The 15,379-nt window shown below is 47.5% G+C and overlaps 1 protein-coding gene across 1 annotated transcript in view; it reads left to right on the top strand.

The window, feature by feature from the left end:
- The first annotated feature begins 1,814 nt into the window (after positions 1 to 1,814).
- The window catches only part of GYPC (glycophorin C (Gerbich blood group)), a 48,451-nt gene continuing 34,886 nt past the window's right edge, over positions 1,815 to 15,379 (top strand). The window contains exon 1 of the mRNA XM_016154628.2: positions 1,815 to 2,076. Within this exon, the coding sequence (XP_016010114.1) occupies positions 2,040 to 2,076 (37 nt within the window). The 5' untranslated portion in view covers positions 1,815 to 2,039. The remainder of the gene's footprint in view (positions 2,077 to 15,379) is intronic.

Here is a 15,379-nt window from a genome sequence, read left to right as displayed (position 1 = left end):
AGTTAAGTAAAATGCTAAAAGTTCCCCAGCTAGAAGACAGTGAAGATGCAAGCAAACACAGATGGAGCCCTAGAGCCCTGGTTCTTTGACTGCCCTGGTGCCATCACAGCCGCCACTCCTAGCTGGAGCCCAGATGCTTTGGTTATATGATAAATGCTACTTTTGCTCTTATAGTTGACCTTTAAAGTTTGTTGAGCTTTCTACCTTGGTTGTTTAGTTAATTTGTTTTTTGGCTTCCTCTAAGGAATTCTTGTTATATTTCAGTGCTTTTAAGCTATTCTAACCTGAGAAATTAAGTAAGCAAATGTCTTCTGATTATGTCTAAAGGCTATAAGTGAGCCTCTGAAAAGTCCTCCCATAAGTGAGGTGAGATGACCTGGGAACTTGTCCTTTGCTCACCTGGTCGGTCTTTTGGCTTCCTTTCATCTCCACAGCTACATTTCAGAGAATCGAAGTTGTTTAATTTGTGAACTCTGACACAGGGTACTGTTATCCAACACAGGCCTACATGTATTACAAAACAAAACGTTGAACTGTTACAGTAATCATCGCTAACTTCTATTAAATGGTTTTTCTGCCCACTGTTACTTTAGACACACTGCCTCTATAAAACTCTAGGATGTAAGCGTTTTTGTCTCCAAGATATGGATGGGAAAATCAAGACTCAAAAGTGTCCACACCCAGCCAAAGGCATTCTATGAATAGTTCACTTGAAGTCAACATATATATATATATATATATATATATATATATAGTCAATATGGACATTTTACTAAATATTTATAAGCAATGTGAGGTTCTTCGTTATCAAACTAAAGAAAATTAAGAGCACTTTCCCATCGTGTCAGACAAGCAGTCCTAATAATGATATGCCTGGAGTTCATCCAGCCCAAGAGGAGCTGGGGAGGGCATCCACACTGCACACCTCCAGGGACAGTATCAGACTGTGTTAAATGTGGATGGTACTGCCATCCACATACACCTTATGGAAAGAGCTGCAAAAGTGCCCCAGGGTTACAGCAGAGCAGCCTTAATGGGGGAAGGGAAAGGAGGGGGGTTGTCCCTGGCAGTACACTGAGACTGTCAGGTAAACCACAATGCAAAGCCCCACAAGGAGGATCAGCCATCAGATGTGAAGAGTACAGGGTGTCTCCTGGGGCTGCGATTTAATATAAGGGTAACATGGTCTAAACTCCCTGCCTTTCTCTGGGGTTGGGGAGGAGCGCATATAATGCTACATTTCACACAACATTCTTTGTGGGGGGATGCAGATAGACTCCATTTAACTAAACAGAGAGTGTAAAATCCAAGTTGAATGTTTAGTTCTCTAAGGAAAGAGAATTCTCCACAAACCCCACTATGTCTGGAAGTCTCAGACAAAAGTGATCCAAATAAATCACATGGCCTTTGTCCAGCAATTCTTTTTTCTAAGAATCTTTCCCAAACATTAACCCATAAATTGGGACAGTGCTCCCGGTCACCCACCTCCCAGGGGCCAGCAAGGCAGGAGCGCCTTCCCAGGCCACAAATGCCCTTGGTTCTGAGAGGCAACACCACTTGAGTGGCAGAACAGCCAGCCAAGATTCAAACGCAGGTCTGTCCCTACTTGGTCACAGTCCCGGACACTGCCTTGGCAGGCTGTCATGTCATATCTGGCAATTTTTCAGTCCACACAGGGGAATTCTCAGCCACAACCTCTGTATCTGGTAGCCGCAGATGGACACAAAAACACAGTTAGAAAAATGTGATTCTTGCGCAGGGAAGTTGGAGCATAAAAGAGTTTAGAAGTGGGCGGGCGTGTTTAAAAAAAGGGGGAGGAGGGGTGGAAACCCCACCAGCCAAGTCTGCAAAAAAAATAAATAAATAAATGAAGTCTGCCTATCTGGTGCTAGAGCCCCTCCCTTCGGCCCGCGCAGAGGAGTGTGACCCAGGGGCCTCTTCCTCCAGCTGGTGAGGGTCAGGAGCAGGCCCGTGCGACCCTCGCACCGCTCCGCGCGGCCCCTCGGCCCACTGCTTGGCCGCGCCCGGCACCGTCGGCGATGAGCAACCTCAACGCAACGTCGCCAACCCCCCACCGTGAGTACTCGTCGGGGAGGAGTCCGCGGGGCCGAACAGGGGCGCAGCGGCCGAGCCACCGCCTAGCCGAGCCGCCGGGCTCCGGCCGTGCCCTGGCTCTGTGAACCGGGGTATGCCGGGCTCAGAACGGGACACCAACACTGTCCCATGTCTTGGTGCGCCTCGGTCGCGCGGGATGCCAGTATGGCGTTGGAAGGACCCCGTGCTGCTCCACCACCGACCCTGGAGTTAAGGTCTGCGCTTCCAGACCCTGGCGCGCGGGCTCTGCGCCCGCTGACCCTGACGCTGGAGCTGTGTGCTCCGCATCCTGGCGCGCCGGGTCCGCTCTCTGCGCCCCGACCCGGGCGTGCTGGATGAGCGCCCTGGGCCTGGAGCGTCCCCAGAGCACTTCCACCCCCGCGTCTGCTCGTTGTTTCTTTGCGTGTTGGTCGGGAAGTATCTGTGGCAAGAACTTTCCCCTAAGTGAATAAAAAAAGGACCTACTAGGAGAAGCAGAGCGTTAAGCAGCCCAGAAAGAACTCAAAAGCTGTTTCCAGGCCTCCTAGGCAGGGTACATGGGGTGTTTTCGGAGAAAACTTTAGATCGACTCCATCATCCCGGTACTTGTTCTCAGGCCCCGTCTGGTGTTCGAAGGGCCGCACAGATGCTGGAGGGGGCGCTCGCATTGACCATTGAGGGCCTGTAATTCCTCAGAGTCTGTTTTTTTTTTTTCTTTTGGAAACCCGCTCTTTTTGTTGTTTTCTGGCTGACAGGAAATCATACAACCCTGAGATTCGTTGGGAGGATGTTCAGAAACATTGCTGCCCTGCCCCCACCCCTTCGCCCTTGTTGGGCTTTGCAATCAAAAACTAAAATTTATTTTTTAAAAAATGAATGTTTATTCCTCTTATCCCCACACTGGCTAAGTCGTTAGAAACCGTGAGAGAGGAGACATTCTGAGCCTGTAATCTAATCATGTTAAACAATTAATATGGTAATGATATGGGTATGGAGACACCCGGTCGTTTTATATAAGTCTTTAAAATCCAGGTGGTTGTGAGGCCTTAGGGGTGAAATCGAGCGAGTGTGGCCAGGTCTGGATCAGTATATTGTGTGCCTGTGTGCACATGGCTCAGCCGGATCTGAGTGTGCACAGACAGGAGTCAGAGTGAGGGCCACGCTGCCCACACTGGGATCATGTATACCTCTTCTTAGCCAAGGCCCTGAGGCAAGCCAACCTCTATTAACTGCAGTTTCATCATCAGCAAAAGGTAATAGTAGGATATTCCTCCTTGGGTTGTGAGAACTAAGTGTGTGTAAATGGCTCAGCACAGAGATCGACACATACTAAGTACTAGATAAATGTCAGGCATCTTTGTTCATTTTACGTGAGACTGTGGCTCTGTTAGCTTGTATGGTTGGTGTGTTTACATGTGTGCATCTGTATGTGTGAATCAAGACACTAGTGAGCTCATGTGTGTGTAGGGGTGGGGTGGGGTATGTGTTTGTGTATAGGGCCAAGGTTGAAAGGACAGATCCACTGTAATCATTGCAGTTCAGGTACTTAGGAAGTACAGGCCTGTAGCCATTCTCATTCTGGAGAGGCCAGGCTTGTCAGCCTCAGAGCCTTGTCCCTGCCCCTTCCTTTCCAGCCACACCACAGTTCTCTGGGTTCAAGTTTCAGATCTTGACCAATGACTGCAAACACAGCTCTCTGGAACTGACAAGATGCAGCCATTACTTACATACCATTCCAGATTACCCTTAGGACTTGATTTATGGCAGGATCTCTGCTATGGGAGAACCATGGGGCCCTATTTCTTGCTGCTAACTCAGGCAGGATGTCTCTCAGTTTACATCACTATTCCTCAGAACCAGAGGTTAGAATGGAGAGGAACTGCTATTACACTCCCTGCCAGGCCTGCCCTACCCAGCTGGGCTCAGCCAACTCCCATAAGCCCTAATGCCAGTTATTTCGAATGAATCATGTGCAGAAATCCATTGCCTTGCCCTTGGATGGAAGAGGTCAACACTCAGTGAGGAGATGGCCAGGTCTGGCAGCTTTGTATAGAATTCATCACCTCTGGCAGAGCAGAAAGAATTGCATCCAGTGCCAAAAGAAATTACATCTGAGCCATTGCTAAACCTCTCCAGATATCGGTCGAGAAGGGAGTTCTAGTCAGTGACTGGGCCTGTTTAAGGTGCTATGGCTGGGCATTTATTTCTGGGGACTTGTAGAACACCCTGTGAAAGAGTCCTGTGGGGTAAGAGGCATCTTGTATTTTCAGTGGGAGCACATCAGTCCATCTGCAATAAGTAGGGAGAGGCCGTCACCAGCGGGAGGAGGTTGGCAAGTAAAGTCTGTTTTGCCTCTTTGGATGGCAAATGCCATTCTCGAGCCTCAACCAAAACATCTTCTAGAGACTGAGCAAACTCAATGGGCCCAACAAACACAAGCTTAAAACAAAATAAATAAATTTGAACACTGATTGAAGAATTAATAATAGGAAAGAGGAAGACACCTTCCACCTACCTCAAGGGCAAGTACTTTATTGATTTATGAGAATCTTTCTCCAAGTATTGTTGGTATACACAATACTTTTTATTTTACAAAATGAAACTTTTATGTCTTCTACTCCATCCTACTTTTTTCTTAAGAATATATCTTAAAGATTATACCTTACCACCATATGTAGAGTAACTTCTTCTCAGGGCATAGTTTGGATTTATGAATATACAAATGAATTGGTTATTTTTTTCCTCCTTGAATGGACTTCTGGGTTGTATACTGTCTTTGATTTTTTTTTTCTAACCAGTGACACAGTGCTGCCATGAAAACCTTTGTAAATAGAGTTTTACCTGCATGTGTTTACATCATTTCTGGATAAATTCCCTCCAGAATTTAATTTCTGGGACAAAGAGTGTGTACATTTAAAACGTTAATAGATAGTGAAAATGTGCCTTCCAAAAGGTCGCATGATCTCTAACACTCACCAACAGGAAGTGAAAGTTGCCATTTGCCTACTCACACTGTGCAGTTTTTATCTTTGCCAATCTGATCAAAAAAACACACTGTCAATTTTGAATGTGCTTTTGTAATTACAAGTGAGGCTGTGCAAGTTTTCATACCCCCAGAAGATAGTGTATTTCTTTTTCTGGGAAATGCCTCTTTATGGCTTATGCCTATTTCCTGTCAGATTCCTGCCCCCTATGAGGAAACATGCCCTAGAAGTTAATGACGCATCCCTCCCTTTCGTGGCAAGCTAGAGGCAGAGCGGGAACCGGAGTCCCACACATGCTGTGGAGTCAGCCCTGGGGTTGATGCCACCTCCAACGTTTACTGGCTTTGGAGAGGTAATACCTAAGAGCCTCAGTTTTCTCATCTGTATGTAGGAGTGATAACAGCTACTTCATGGGAATCACATGATGAACAAGAGAATAAAGGTTTGGCACCATGCCCAGCAGTAGTGGTATCTATGGCTGCTGTAGCTGTATCAGCGCAAACCTGGCCTGCATGTGCTGGTAATCTCCCGAGTTTCCCTTGCAAACAGCTGCAGTTTGGCTTCAGATAATGTAACGGCAGCAATAGCAGCACCTGTATGCCCAACGCTGCAGTGGGCCTCACACAGGCCACCCTTCGCAGCCTGTACTCACAGGCTGTTTCTTACCCATTACAGAGATGAAACGCTGGAGGCTCAGGGCGATGACCTACCCCAGGGCTACCAAGGACTGAGGCCTCAACCAGGCTGTGGACACAGACTGCAGACCCCAGAGCTACAAAGGCCACCCTGAGGGAGACATTAGGGTGCGTGCGGGCCTGCTGTTGCTGAGCTCTGTTGCCCTCCCACCGTGGGAGCTGACCGGGAAGTCGGTGCTGTGGTTTTGCACATAGAGGGACTGCGTGTGTCATAGACACTTAGAACCTGCCCCCAAACCCATGGCTTTTAAGCCATGCCTGAGGTCCAACTTCGGTCCACCACTGCCTGCCATCACTCCCTTTTCTGTGGTCAGACCTAACCCACACTGGGCCAGCTGCTTCTGCCCATGCTGCCTTCCACAGCCATCTCAGGCTGCCCTAGAGCCTCCTCTCACGGCCCCTCCTCATGTCCAGACCACTCTGCCTATCCAGCTTCACCCTCTGGACTCTCTGGATAACACCCTCCCCTCCAAAGACACACACACACACACACACACACACACACACACACACACACGTGCGCGTGTGCGCGCAGATGCACACATGCACTGTCTGACTGGCTCACACCTGCTTGTCAGTTTAGGCCTAGTTTATGCACTGCCACCTCCCAGGACCCTCCTGACACTAGAAAAACACCCACCATGGCCCTGGGGACACTTCTCAGCCCCAACAGATTACTGCATTTGCTTCCCTTAATGGACTTCTGACCCCCCCAAAGGTCTCCGTGACCCTACTTGGTCCGCTCCTGGGGCCTGGCACAGAGAGGTGCCCAGGAAGTGACTCAGAAATGGATGGATGACTGCACACATGACCTGAAGGCCACTGCTCCCAGGCCTATGTCCATTACAAAGGCCAAAAACGCCTTTTAAAAAATTATATGCTCAATAGCTTCTCATTCAGAACTTGGCATATACATGGATGGCAATACATAATAAATTAAAACAGACAGAAAGTCATACCAAAACAGATTCTGGGAACACAACTGATGGGCTCCAGCAGTCAGCACCTAGTTTTCCTTCCCACTCAGCATTGAGTCCCATTTTATATTCTCCCTCCCTCCCCTTCCTCTCCCTGCCTCCCCACCACCCCCCTCTTTGCCTAAGGTTTTCTTCAGATCTTTACGTAATCTGAACTTCTGAGGGAATGCTGGCTTTTGCCCTTAGTTACTATAAATTTTAACTTCCATAAATTCTTCCAGAAGAAATGTCAATGTGCAAAATCTTAGCATAGCAGATGCTGACAAAAGCCAGTTTCCTCTCATGCCCAGGACACTGGGTCCGTCACAGGCCAGGCGGGTTGAGCAAGGCCCGTACACAGCTCCCCTCACCCGCGCTTGCAGCCACAGAGAGCCTGTGTGGTTATCACCACCTCACAGATGAGCCAACAGATGGGTCTGCCTTGCCTGGGGACAGCAGCTGAGCAGGACTCGCTGCCACCTGCTTAGCTCTGAAGCCCTGCCCTTCCTCTGGACGGACATCTTCAGTAGTTCTCATTAATGACTCTTTTAAGATTGATACATTGCAGGAGGCTCAGTGTAGACGACTCTGAGAGTTAAAACTCCAGGGGACCCAGTCATGGGGGCTCCACAATATTGTGAGATTTACCTCCTGGAACTCAACCAGGTCCCCATGGTAAATATCACAGAAAGATCTCTCCACACACTGCAGTTCCAGCAGTGGATGGGGAAAGGAACCATTTGGAATTACACCAGGACAGCTGTTCTTAACAAATCCTGCCCTCAGGAAATCTAGTCCCCAGAGCCTAACCTGCTAGGGTGTGGTGTTATCAGAGCCTAACAGACCTGGGAAGAGAAACACCCAACTCCAGCCCCCTCTAGCCATCTGCCCCACATAAAGGGAGAGACAAAAACTGAGAAATACTTGTGACAGAGAGAGACCTGATCACAGGACTGTTGAGTACGTCCCCTTCCCCACCTCTCCACCACATCACAACAGTTCCTTTTACCCAGTACATCATCTCTGGCCGTCAATAAAATTTTCAAGGCATACCAAAGGCGAAAAGAAAACATAACTTGAAGAGACAGAACAAGGCTCAGAAGCAGACATGGCAGGAATGTTGGAATTATTGGACAGAATTTAAAACAACTATGATGAATAACTCCTTATGACACTTTGTTACATTCTCTCTTGTTTCTTTAGCCACACCTCCCTTCTCTTATTGCCAAAACATTGTGGCCAACATACTATGTAGAGCTGAAGGGAGCTGGAATTTCCGGGCACTTGTGTGGGGCGAGCCCTGGGCAAGGCTGCCCTGTCATCTCACTGCGCCCGTCACACCCTGATGTAGGCATTTTATCTCAATTTTGAATGTGCCTGGCGCATCACTTGTAGAGAGCATAGCCGTCTTGCCCCACTTCTGCATGCAATGCACGTTTTTATGAGGGGTTCAACTGTGCAAGCTGCCTGCTACCCGTTTTTTCTCCCTTGGACTCTGGAAAGGAGAATCTTCATTCACATTTTAACAGTAGCTGTATGCACACTCATTCTCAGCAGAGTCTTAAAAAGAAGGAAAATATGGTTTGCCAGATTAAAACCAGGTAAAGCATTCATGCCTGCCTTTTGTATTAAGCCCCAGTCTGTGGCTTCTGTGTTCACTGGACAGCAAAGTCCACTAGCTGTGGAATGACACTTTCTCTTGTGGTGCTCAGCAAACACTCTCTCTAGAACTTTACACACAGCCTTTAACAAGTAGAGGCTTCAAGTTCAGGTCCCTCTTCTATCCTTTTTTTAACAATTTAACCCAAATACACTTTGCATTGATTTGCTAGTGATGAGAAGGTTAGAACACCAGCTTTGGAGTTCAAGGATTTGAGTTTAAGCGTGGACCAGCTCGGACCTGGCTATGGCATTGAACACATGCTGCCCGGCCTCTGTGTGTCTCAGTTCACATCCAGGGCAAGGCTGGTTTCATGGGCATGCAACCTGTGCAGTCATGCAGGGCCCTGCCCTGAGACGGCCCACATTCACTATGTTCAATACTCCACTGCTGCCATCTTGAAATTCTTAATTTTGAATTCCAGACCCTACATTTTCATTTTGCACTGACCCACACAAATTCTAAAGCTGGTCTTGAGCGGGTAAATGGAGATGATGATTATTTTTACCTCAGGATTTGTTCTCAAAATTAAATGTGTTATAGATAAAGTTCCTAGCATAGTGTCTGGTATACATTCATCAGTGCTACTCACTTAGTCTTGAATGTGTCTTAAATGAATGCTGGCTCCCTCCCACTGTCTAGCTCTTCCTTATTCCCAGGTCTTATCTGTTTGTCCATTTACCACGGAAAATAATACCCACAGACAGGATGGCACAGTCTATCCAGGTCCTAGAGCCCAAGAAAGGCCCTCCGACCTATGGGGCAGCTGCTCCCTCCTTAGCTGTGAGAGCTGCCTCCAACATGTCTGCCCCTTTGTGTTTCTATCAGATTGTGGAGAGCAGCCCAGAAAACACGTGAGGGCCCAGCAGCTCAGGTTTATTATGTGGTACCCTGGGAGGGCCTTCCTTGCTCTCCAGCCTCACCTGAATATCAGCCCCTTAGCAAAAGGGATCTCACTGCCTCGTTCTCCATGGGGAAGAGAAGGTTCTTTAAAAACATTAAATGAATGAATGAATGAATGAATGAATTTGAAGTTCCAACCAATGTAGATAAATCCTGATCTACACAGAGCACTGTGGGTCCCAAATTCACCAGCATCCCTTCCCAGTCCAGTGAAAGACTCACCCCTCGGTGGCCTGCAGTGGTCTGGATTCCCCTTGGCTTATCCCACTGACCTCTCCCTGCCCAGCACTCCTTGTGCACCCTAACCTGTGCCCATATGAAGCCCCATTCCCTTCTCACCTGGCTCCTCAAATGCTCTACCTTTCAACGTCTTCTCTCACAGTTACGTCTTTCTTTTCCTTGGTGTTGTCATTGACCGAGTTCACAGCAGGGACACTCTCAGCAGCTCTTTAATGCAGTCACCCCCTCCTGGAAGGGGTACCTCTCCCCCATTCCCAGCCTGCACTGCATGCCTAAGCTCCTTTGGGGAATCTGGGCCATGCTTTTTGTGATTGTGCCCTGAGACTAACTTGTCATTGAATTGCCCTCCTTAAGTTCTCATCTATGGCTGGAAATATGGATTGGTCCTTTTGTTGTTGTTGTTGTTGTTAATTTCATGATCTCTTTTTTTCCTTTTCTACAAATTCTATAAATTATCCTGACCCATTCTCCTCTTATGGTGACTCTCTCACTGACTCAAAGCTTCACCTGAAATAAGTTATTTCATTTCACCCCCAGCAGCCCTTAGGGAGGCATTTTATCTCCATTTTGATTGTGATGATTCCAAAGCTTGAGAGGTAATGCTACTTGCTGAGAGCCACGGTCAACCCCTCATGCCCATACTCACATACAGCAAGTTTTTCTGGGAAGGGCTCAGCCAGGCTCAACTTGAACATTAGATGCAGTGCTTAGGGTCCGCAGTGCTTTTAGAGACCCACAAAAATGTTTGTTTCCAGCAGCCACCATGCTGGGAGAGGCTTGCCCATGCCGCCTTGCCTGTGTGCCCAGCTCCATGTAGCCCTGAGGTCACTCACCCTGCCTCAGGAGAGAAGGCTTTTCTTTATCCACCCTTACCCCAGGCCACTTGTGCTGGCTCAGCCCTCTTCTGCCAGCCCCCACCTGGTAGCCCAACAGCTGCTAATGAAACACTCATAGTGGCACACAAGGACCCGGTTGTGACTGTGAGAGTCCTGCCAACTGAGGCCAACCTACGTATAGGTCCCACTCTCCCCGGGAAGCAGTGGGCAGCTGCCTTTCAGGGTCACTACAAGGGCACTAGGAGAGAATAATGCCCCCACCAATTCCTGGAATGCCTCCATCACAGAGCCACCCTTCGGCTGGAGGCTTTGTCTTTTGTTGAAATATCACAAGCTGTGGGACTATTACTGCAATGTATGTTATACTTCGCTAGGCACTTTCGAATCTGTATCCTTTCTTCTTCAAGAGATACTACTCCTCCTCTTCAACAGGGAAATAAAGTGAAGCTCAGAGAAGTTAAGTGACTTGAGAGATTTCACACAGCCAGGTGTAGGAGATGGAACAAGACTAGTACATGTGTCAACCTCGTAAAGCTCACTGTTTGCACCACAGAAACTCATTCACCATGTTCTTCGGGGGGGGGGGGGCGGGGTGGTGAGGATGTGTGTGATGTTGAGGATGCTGAGACTGCATCGTTACCAAAAGGAAGAAACTGTTGACGCTGACCCTACCTTACCCTGTAGCTTGCTCTCCCCTCCCTGCCCACCCCCCCCCCCCACACACACACACTACTTCCTTGCATTTCTCAGCAACAGACTGGTGTCTCCCCCCAGGTTCAAGGCAGAGGGGCACTCTCAGGGGGCTGGTTCAATCTGGGGCAGGGCAAATAGATCCATGGGTTCTTCTGACTTCCCAGAGATAACTGAAAACATATGGAAAAACTGTTGCCTACAGCATCTTTGGCCTTTGGTGTGCTTTTAAAACCGTTTTTTACACCATCATTTTTCAAACACCTTTCCCATCTCTGTGCCTCAGTCTGGAATGGCTGCAGTGCACCCAGCTATCGCACTGGGTTCTGCCTCTCAAAGCCCCTCTGTCGATGATCTCCCCTGAGGTCAGTGTGGTGTTCAGGCCAGACCCTTTAAATCCCACATGGCAAACAGAGGCACACAGTTTTGGAGAATTCGGCAAGGTGGTTTAGGGTTTTTTGGGGGTTGAGTTCAGCACTGCTTCTCCCATGCTTTCCCTTCTTGAACCAAGTCCAAGTCTATTAACAAAGACAGGAATCTTTTAATGAGTCTATTAATAAAGGAAATCTTCCCTCTGGTAGGTTATCTGAGCCACACAATCATGTACCAAAATCAAATTTGGGCCAGTTCCCAGATTCAAATCTATATGCACCCCTCTTCACTCCCAGCCTGTTACATGACCTGAGGTCCTTTTATAAGTGTCATGTCTTCAGCGACCCTTTGGGTAGCATGTGACACAAGCCACAAGCCTTCAGCTTTCTGTTCAGAGTGCCACATTGGGATTACCATGAATAAGTTATGCACTTTGATTTTAGCCAGAGAGCCCCTCCTTTGGGCAAGGGCTGCACAGTAGACAGGGGACAGAGACCTTGTCTTCAATGGGTCTTCAGCCTTATTGGGGAGTGGGGTAACACCCGAGAGGGCGAAATAGTTAAAACACCATTCAGAGCCATTGGGCCCCCCAGGCCAACAGCTACACTTGGCTTAGGTACAGGAAATGGTTCTGGTCCCCTCTAGAATGAAGGCCATGTATCCATGAACCTCCATAAGAAGTGGCTTCCCACCTAGGGTTCCCACCCTGGAAGGCATACACAAAAATCTCACAGCTACAAATTTCTACTGCTATTATTTTTATCAGAAATGACATTTCTACAAAATAAATTCTTAGATGAAGTCTGAATATGTAAGAGATAGAGCCCATCAGCTGCAGTTGTGCTAGAGATAAGAGGCCTGGTGACCACACTCTAAGGTACCCGTTTGATGGTTCACTCTCAAGACATCTCTGGATGCTGAAGGTTTCATGTAACCAAGTTTGTAAACTTCTGTTTGGCACCTTCTGGAATGGTTAACTGATGCCCAATCATATTTTGTTTTGTTGCCACTGATGCACACTAGGGCTTGGATCTCAGAAGATCTTTCCATACTAGACATTTACATCACATGAAGCCATCAAATGCTCTCAGTGCGGTTAAATATTTGCCTATAGCCAGACTGCAATGTACAAAGAGCTGTCAATCGCTTTACCAGTGAATTCCATGAGAAAAGTTCTTATCAAACTTCAGAACATTCAGATTCCATGAAAAAAATCTGAAATATTGGAAAGCAAATTGGATGGAAAATTCCGAAACCAGTTTATCCACAAATGTTTACTAACCATCATATACATCCCATCCCTGGTTTATCAATAGAAATGTCCGTATCCTGTCCTCTGCTCTAGGAATTGAAGAGGAGACAAGCAACATATACAAGATTCCCACCCTCAAAGCATGGTGGGCTCTTGAGACAGCAGAATACACACCATGACAGGAAAAAAAAGTACTCAGTCCTCGTAGTGAGAAATTTCTTGTCAAAAGATTTCAAGTTTCAGATCAAATTGCCTGTGTCTTGTGATTATTCACTGAAACAGCTAAATCAATATCCAAATGTTTGAAGAATAACTTCAGGTATAACCCCCAAGTATAAGTTAGCTAATATTGATAGCTAATATTAAATTTATGGTGAATTTCTGCTTAACAATAGTTTTGTCTTGCTGAACTAAGATTTTGTGATGAAGTTGTCAGTGATCAATGCCAATTTTCGAGAAACTGGGAATGACTTAAGTAGGGACAAGTTGCAAGGAAGGGTGTAAAAACAGAGTAGCATACCTGTACAGGGACCCACTATGTACAGGAATGGTTTGGCCTGTCACATGTGCCAAGGAAATGTTAGCTAGCCAGCAGCAGTCATTCACACTAGCTGTCCTCTGTCACTGTGAGGTAAGTCTTCAGGTTGCACCTCCACCTTTAGCACACAGGATTCAGTTGTGAGTTGCAGGGCTGTGATTTGAACCCAAGTGGTCCAACCCTTTGGCCATCTTTTAACCCCTCACATCCTCACTTTTCATACACACAGGAAATGGGGAGTTTCAAAGGAAAACAAAGTTTTCTTTCACAAGAGCAGTGAAAGAAAATTGGTTCCAATAGGCTTTTTAACTGTATTTATTATCACAGGCTTTGGTAATTAGCCCTAGGTCATTTCCTATTTAAGAATCATGGAGTTTCTGAAAAGACATCTGGAACATGCTATTTTAAAACAACTCATTTGAGTGAAATAATGTTTGTCACTCCTCTAGAAAACAAACAATGCTGGAGAAAATCAAAATATATCTTTGAGGACATTGTAGTCAAAGGCAGATGAAATCTGTGGTTTCCTTCAAAGTTCAGATGCCCTATGAGACTCTGTTTCCCACTCAGGAATACTTCTGGGCCATTCATTTCCTGAGGCTTTGATCTCTGCCACCCAATTTTTCACTGTCCTTCTCTCTCTCTGTTTCCAGGGTAGTGCCTTTGGTAAAAGCCTCTGAGGTTGCACTGCCCAGAGGCACAATTATCTGAGTTCCTGGTCATGTCTTGCCCTCCTTGCCCCTTGGCTGTGAGAACAGAGGCTTACTGTCTGGGTGGCTAAAAGGCTGACCTCTCCCTGCCCTGCCTCCTGCCCCTGAGTCCTGGTGTTTCTTTGAGTTCCTGTGATTGGGGCCATCTCCAAGAAATGAGCATAGGGTAGCATTCTCCTCAGCCTCAACTCAGGATGTCTTTTCTGAGCCAACAACCATCACTCAGAGACCCTCGTACTGCCTCAGGTTGCTGCTCAGATCTCCCCCAGCCTTCCTGAACCAAGCCTTCAGGATAACCAGGCTATGGCCACTTGGGTAGGCCACTTGTTCTGTTCATGGACCTGACATCCCAGAGCTCAGGATTTCCTGGAGAATCCTTCTGTGACAGATCCTCACCCATCAGTGTGATCAGCCAGAGAAGTAAAAGAGGTCCAGGTCACAGCCCTCACTGACAGAGATGGCCTCAACCCTGCATAAGGTTTAAATCAGAGGCAGGACTCACCCAGGCCGCCTCACCACCTGCTGTGTTGACTCCACTGCTAACCAGTGAGGGTGACCTCAGGATAGTGATTTCAGCCATGTTGACCTCCATGACCCTGGTGCCTATGTCCTCACAACCTCACAAGGTGTTCAGGATGCAGTGAGCTTGGGTACAGCCAGGTTCTATAATCCGTAAAGGAGGTCACGGCCGTGGACAGTGTGTCTGTTCCAACAGCTGAGCATCACATGGATTGAAAGTACAGGTTTCAGGTATGACAGCTATGTTCAAGGTGCAGGTAGGTCACTCAGTGGCTCTGACCCCACAGGCACCTTGAGTGAGAAAGGTGTAGATGAAGTCCCAGGCCAAGCATGGGGCAGGCACTCAGCAAATATTAGTCTGAAAGGGAAGAGAGAGACTAAGTGACACAGAGACTTAAACCAAGACCTGCAAACTAAGGCCTACAGGCTCAGTTTAACCTGCAGCTTGCTTTTATGAATAAAGTTTTGTTGCGATACAGCTGCACCCATTTGTTTGCATGTGTCCATGGCTGCTTTTGTGCAGCAGTGGCAGAGTTGTAACAAAGACTACATGGCCCACAAAGCCTGAACTATTTACTATGTGGCCCTTTATCAAAAAAGTTTGCCAACTTCTGACTTAAACCAGCAGGTAAATCTCCCATGGCTTAACATCTAGGCTTAGGGTCCACCAGGCCTCCATTGTACCTTTCTCTGAGGACACCACAGTTTCATGGATGGAAGAAACACCTGTAGCCAAGATGCAGCAGCCAGTGAGACCCGCTCGGACCAGACCTGGCTAACTGGAGCACACATGAAGTCCCTTGATTCTTGTGACCTGATCTTCCCAGGCTACAAAGGGAGGGTCTCCTTTGTAGTCTTTTCCTTCTCTTGTCCTCTCATCACTCCCTCTGTAAAAACACACTCTCGGGGTCCTGCTGCTTCCCAGCAGACAGTCCTTACCTCAACGGGACG

The sequence above is a fragment of the Rousettus aegyptiacus genome, unplaced genomic scaffold, assembly GCF_014176215.1.
Source record: "Rousettus aegyptiacus isolate mRouAeg1 unplaced genomic scaffold, mRouAeg1.p scaffold_m13_p_2, whole genome shotgun sequence".
Taxonomy (NCBI): domain Eukaryota; kingdom Metazoa; phylum Chordata; class Mammalia; order Chiroptera; family Pteropodidae; genus Rousettus; species Rousettus aegyptiacus.
This window is presented reverse-complemented; position numbering and strand designations above follow the sequence as displayed.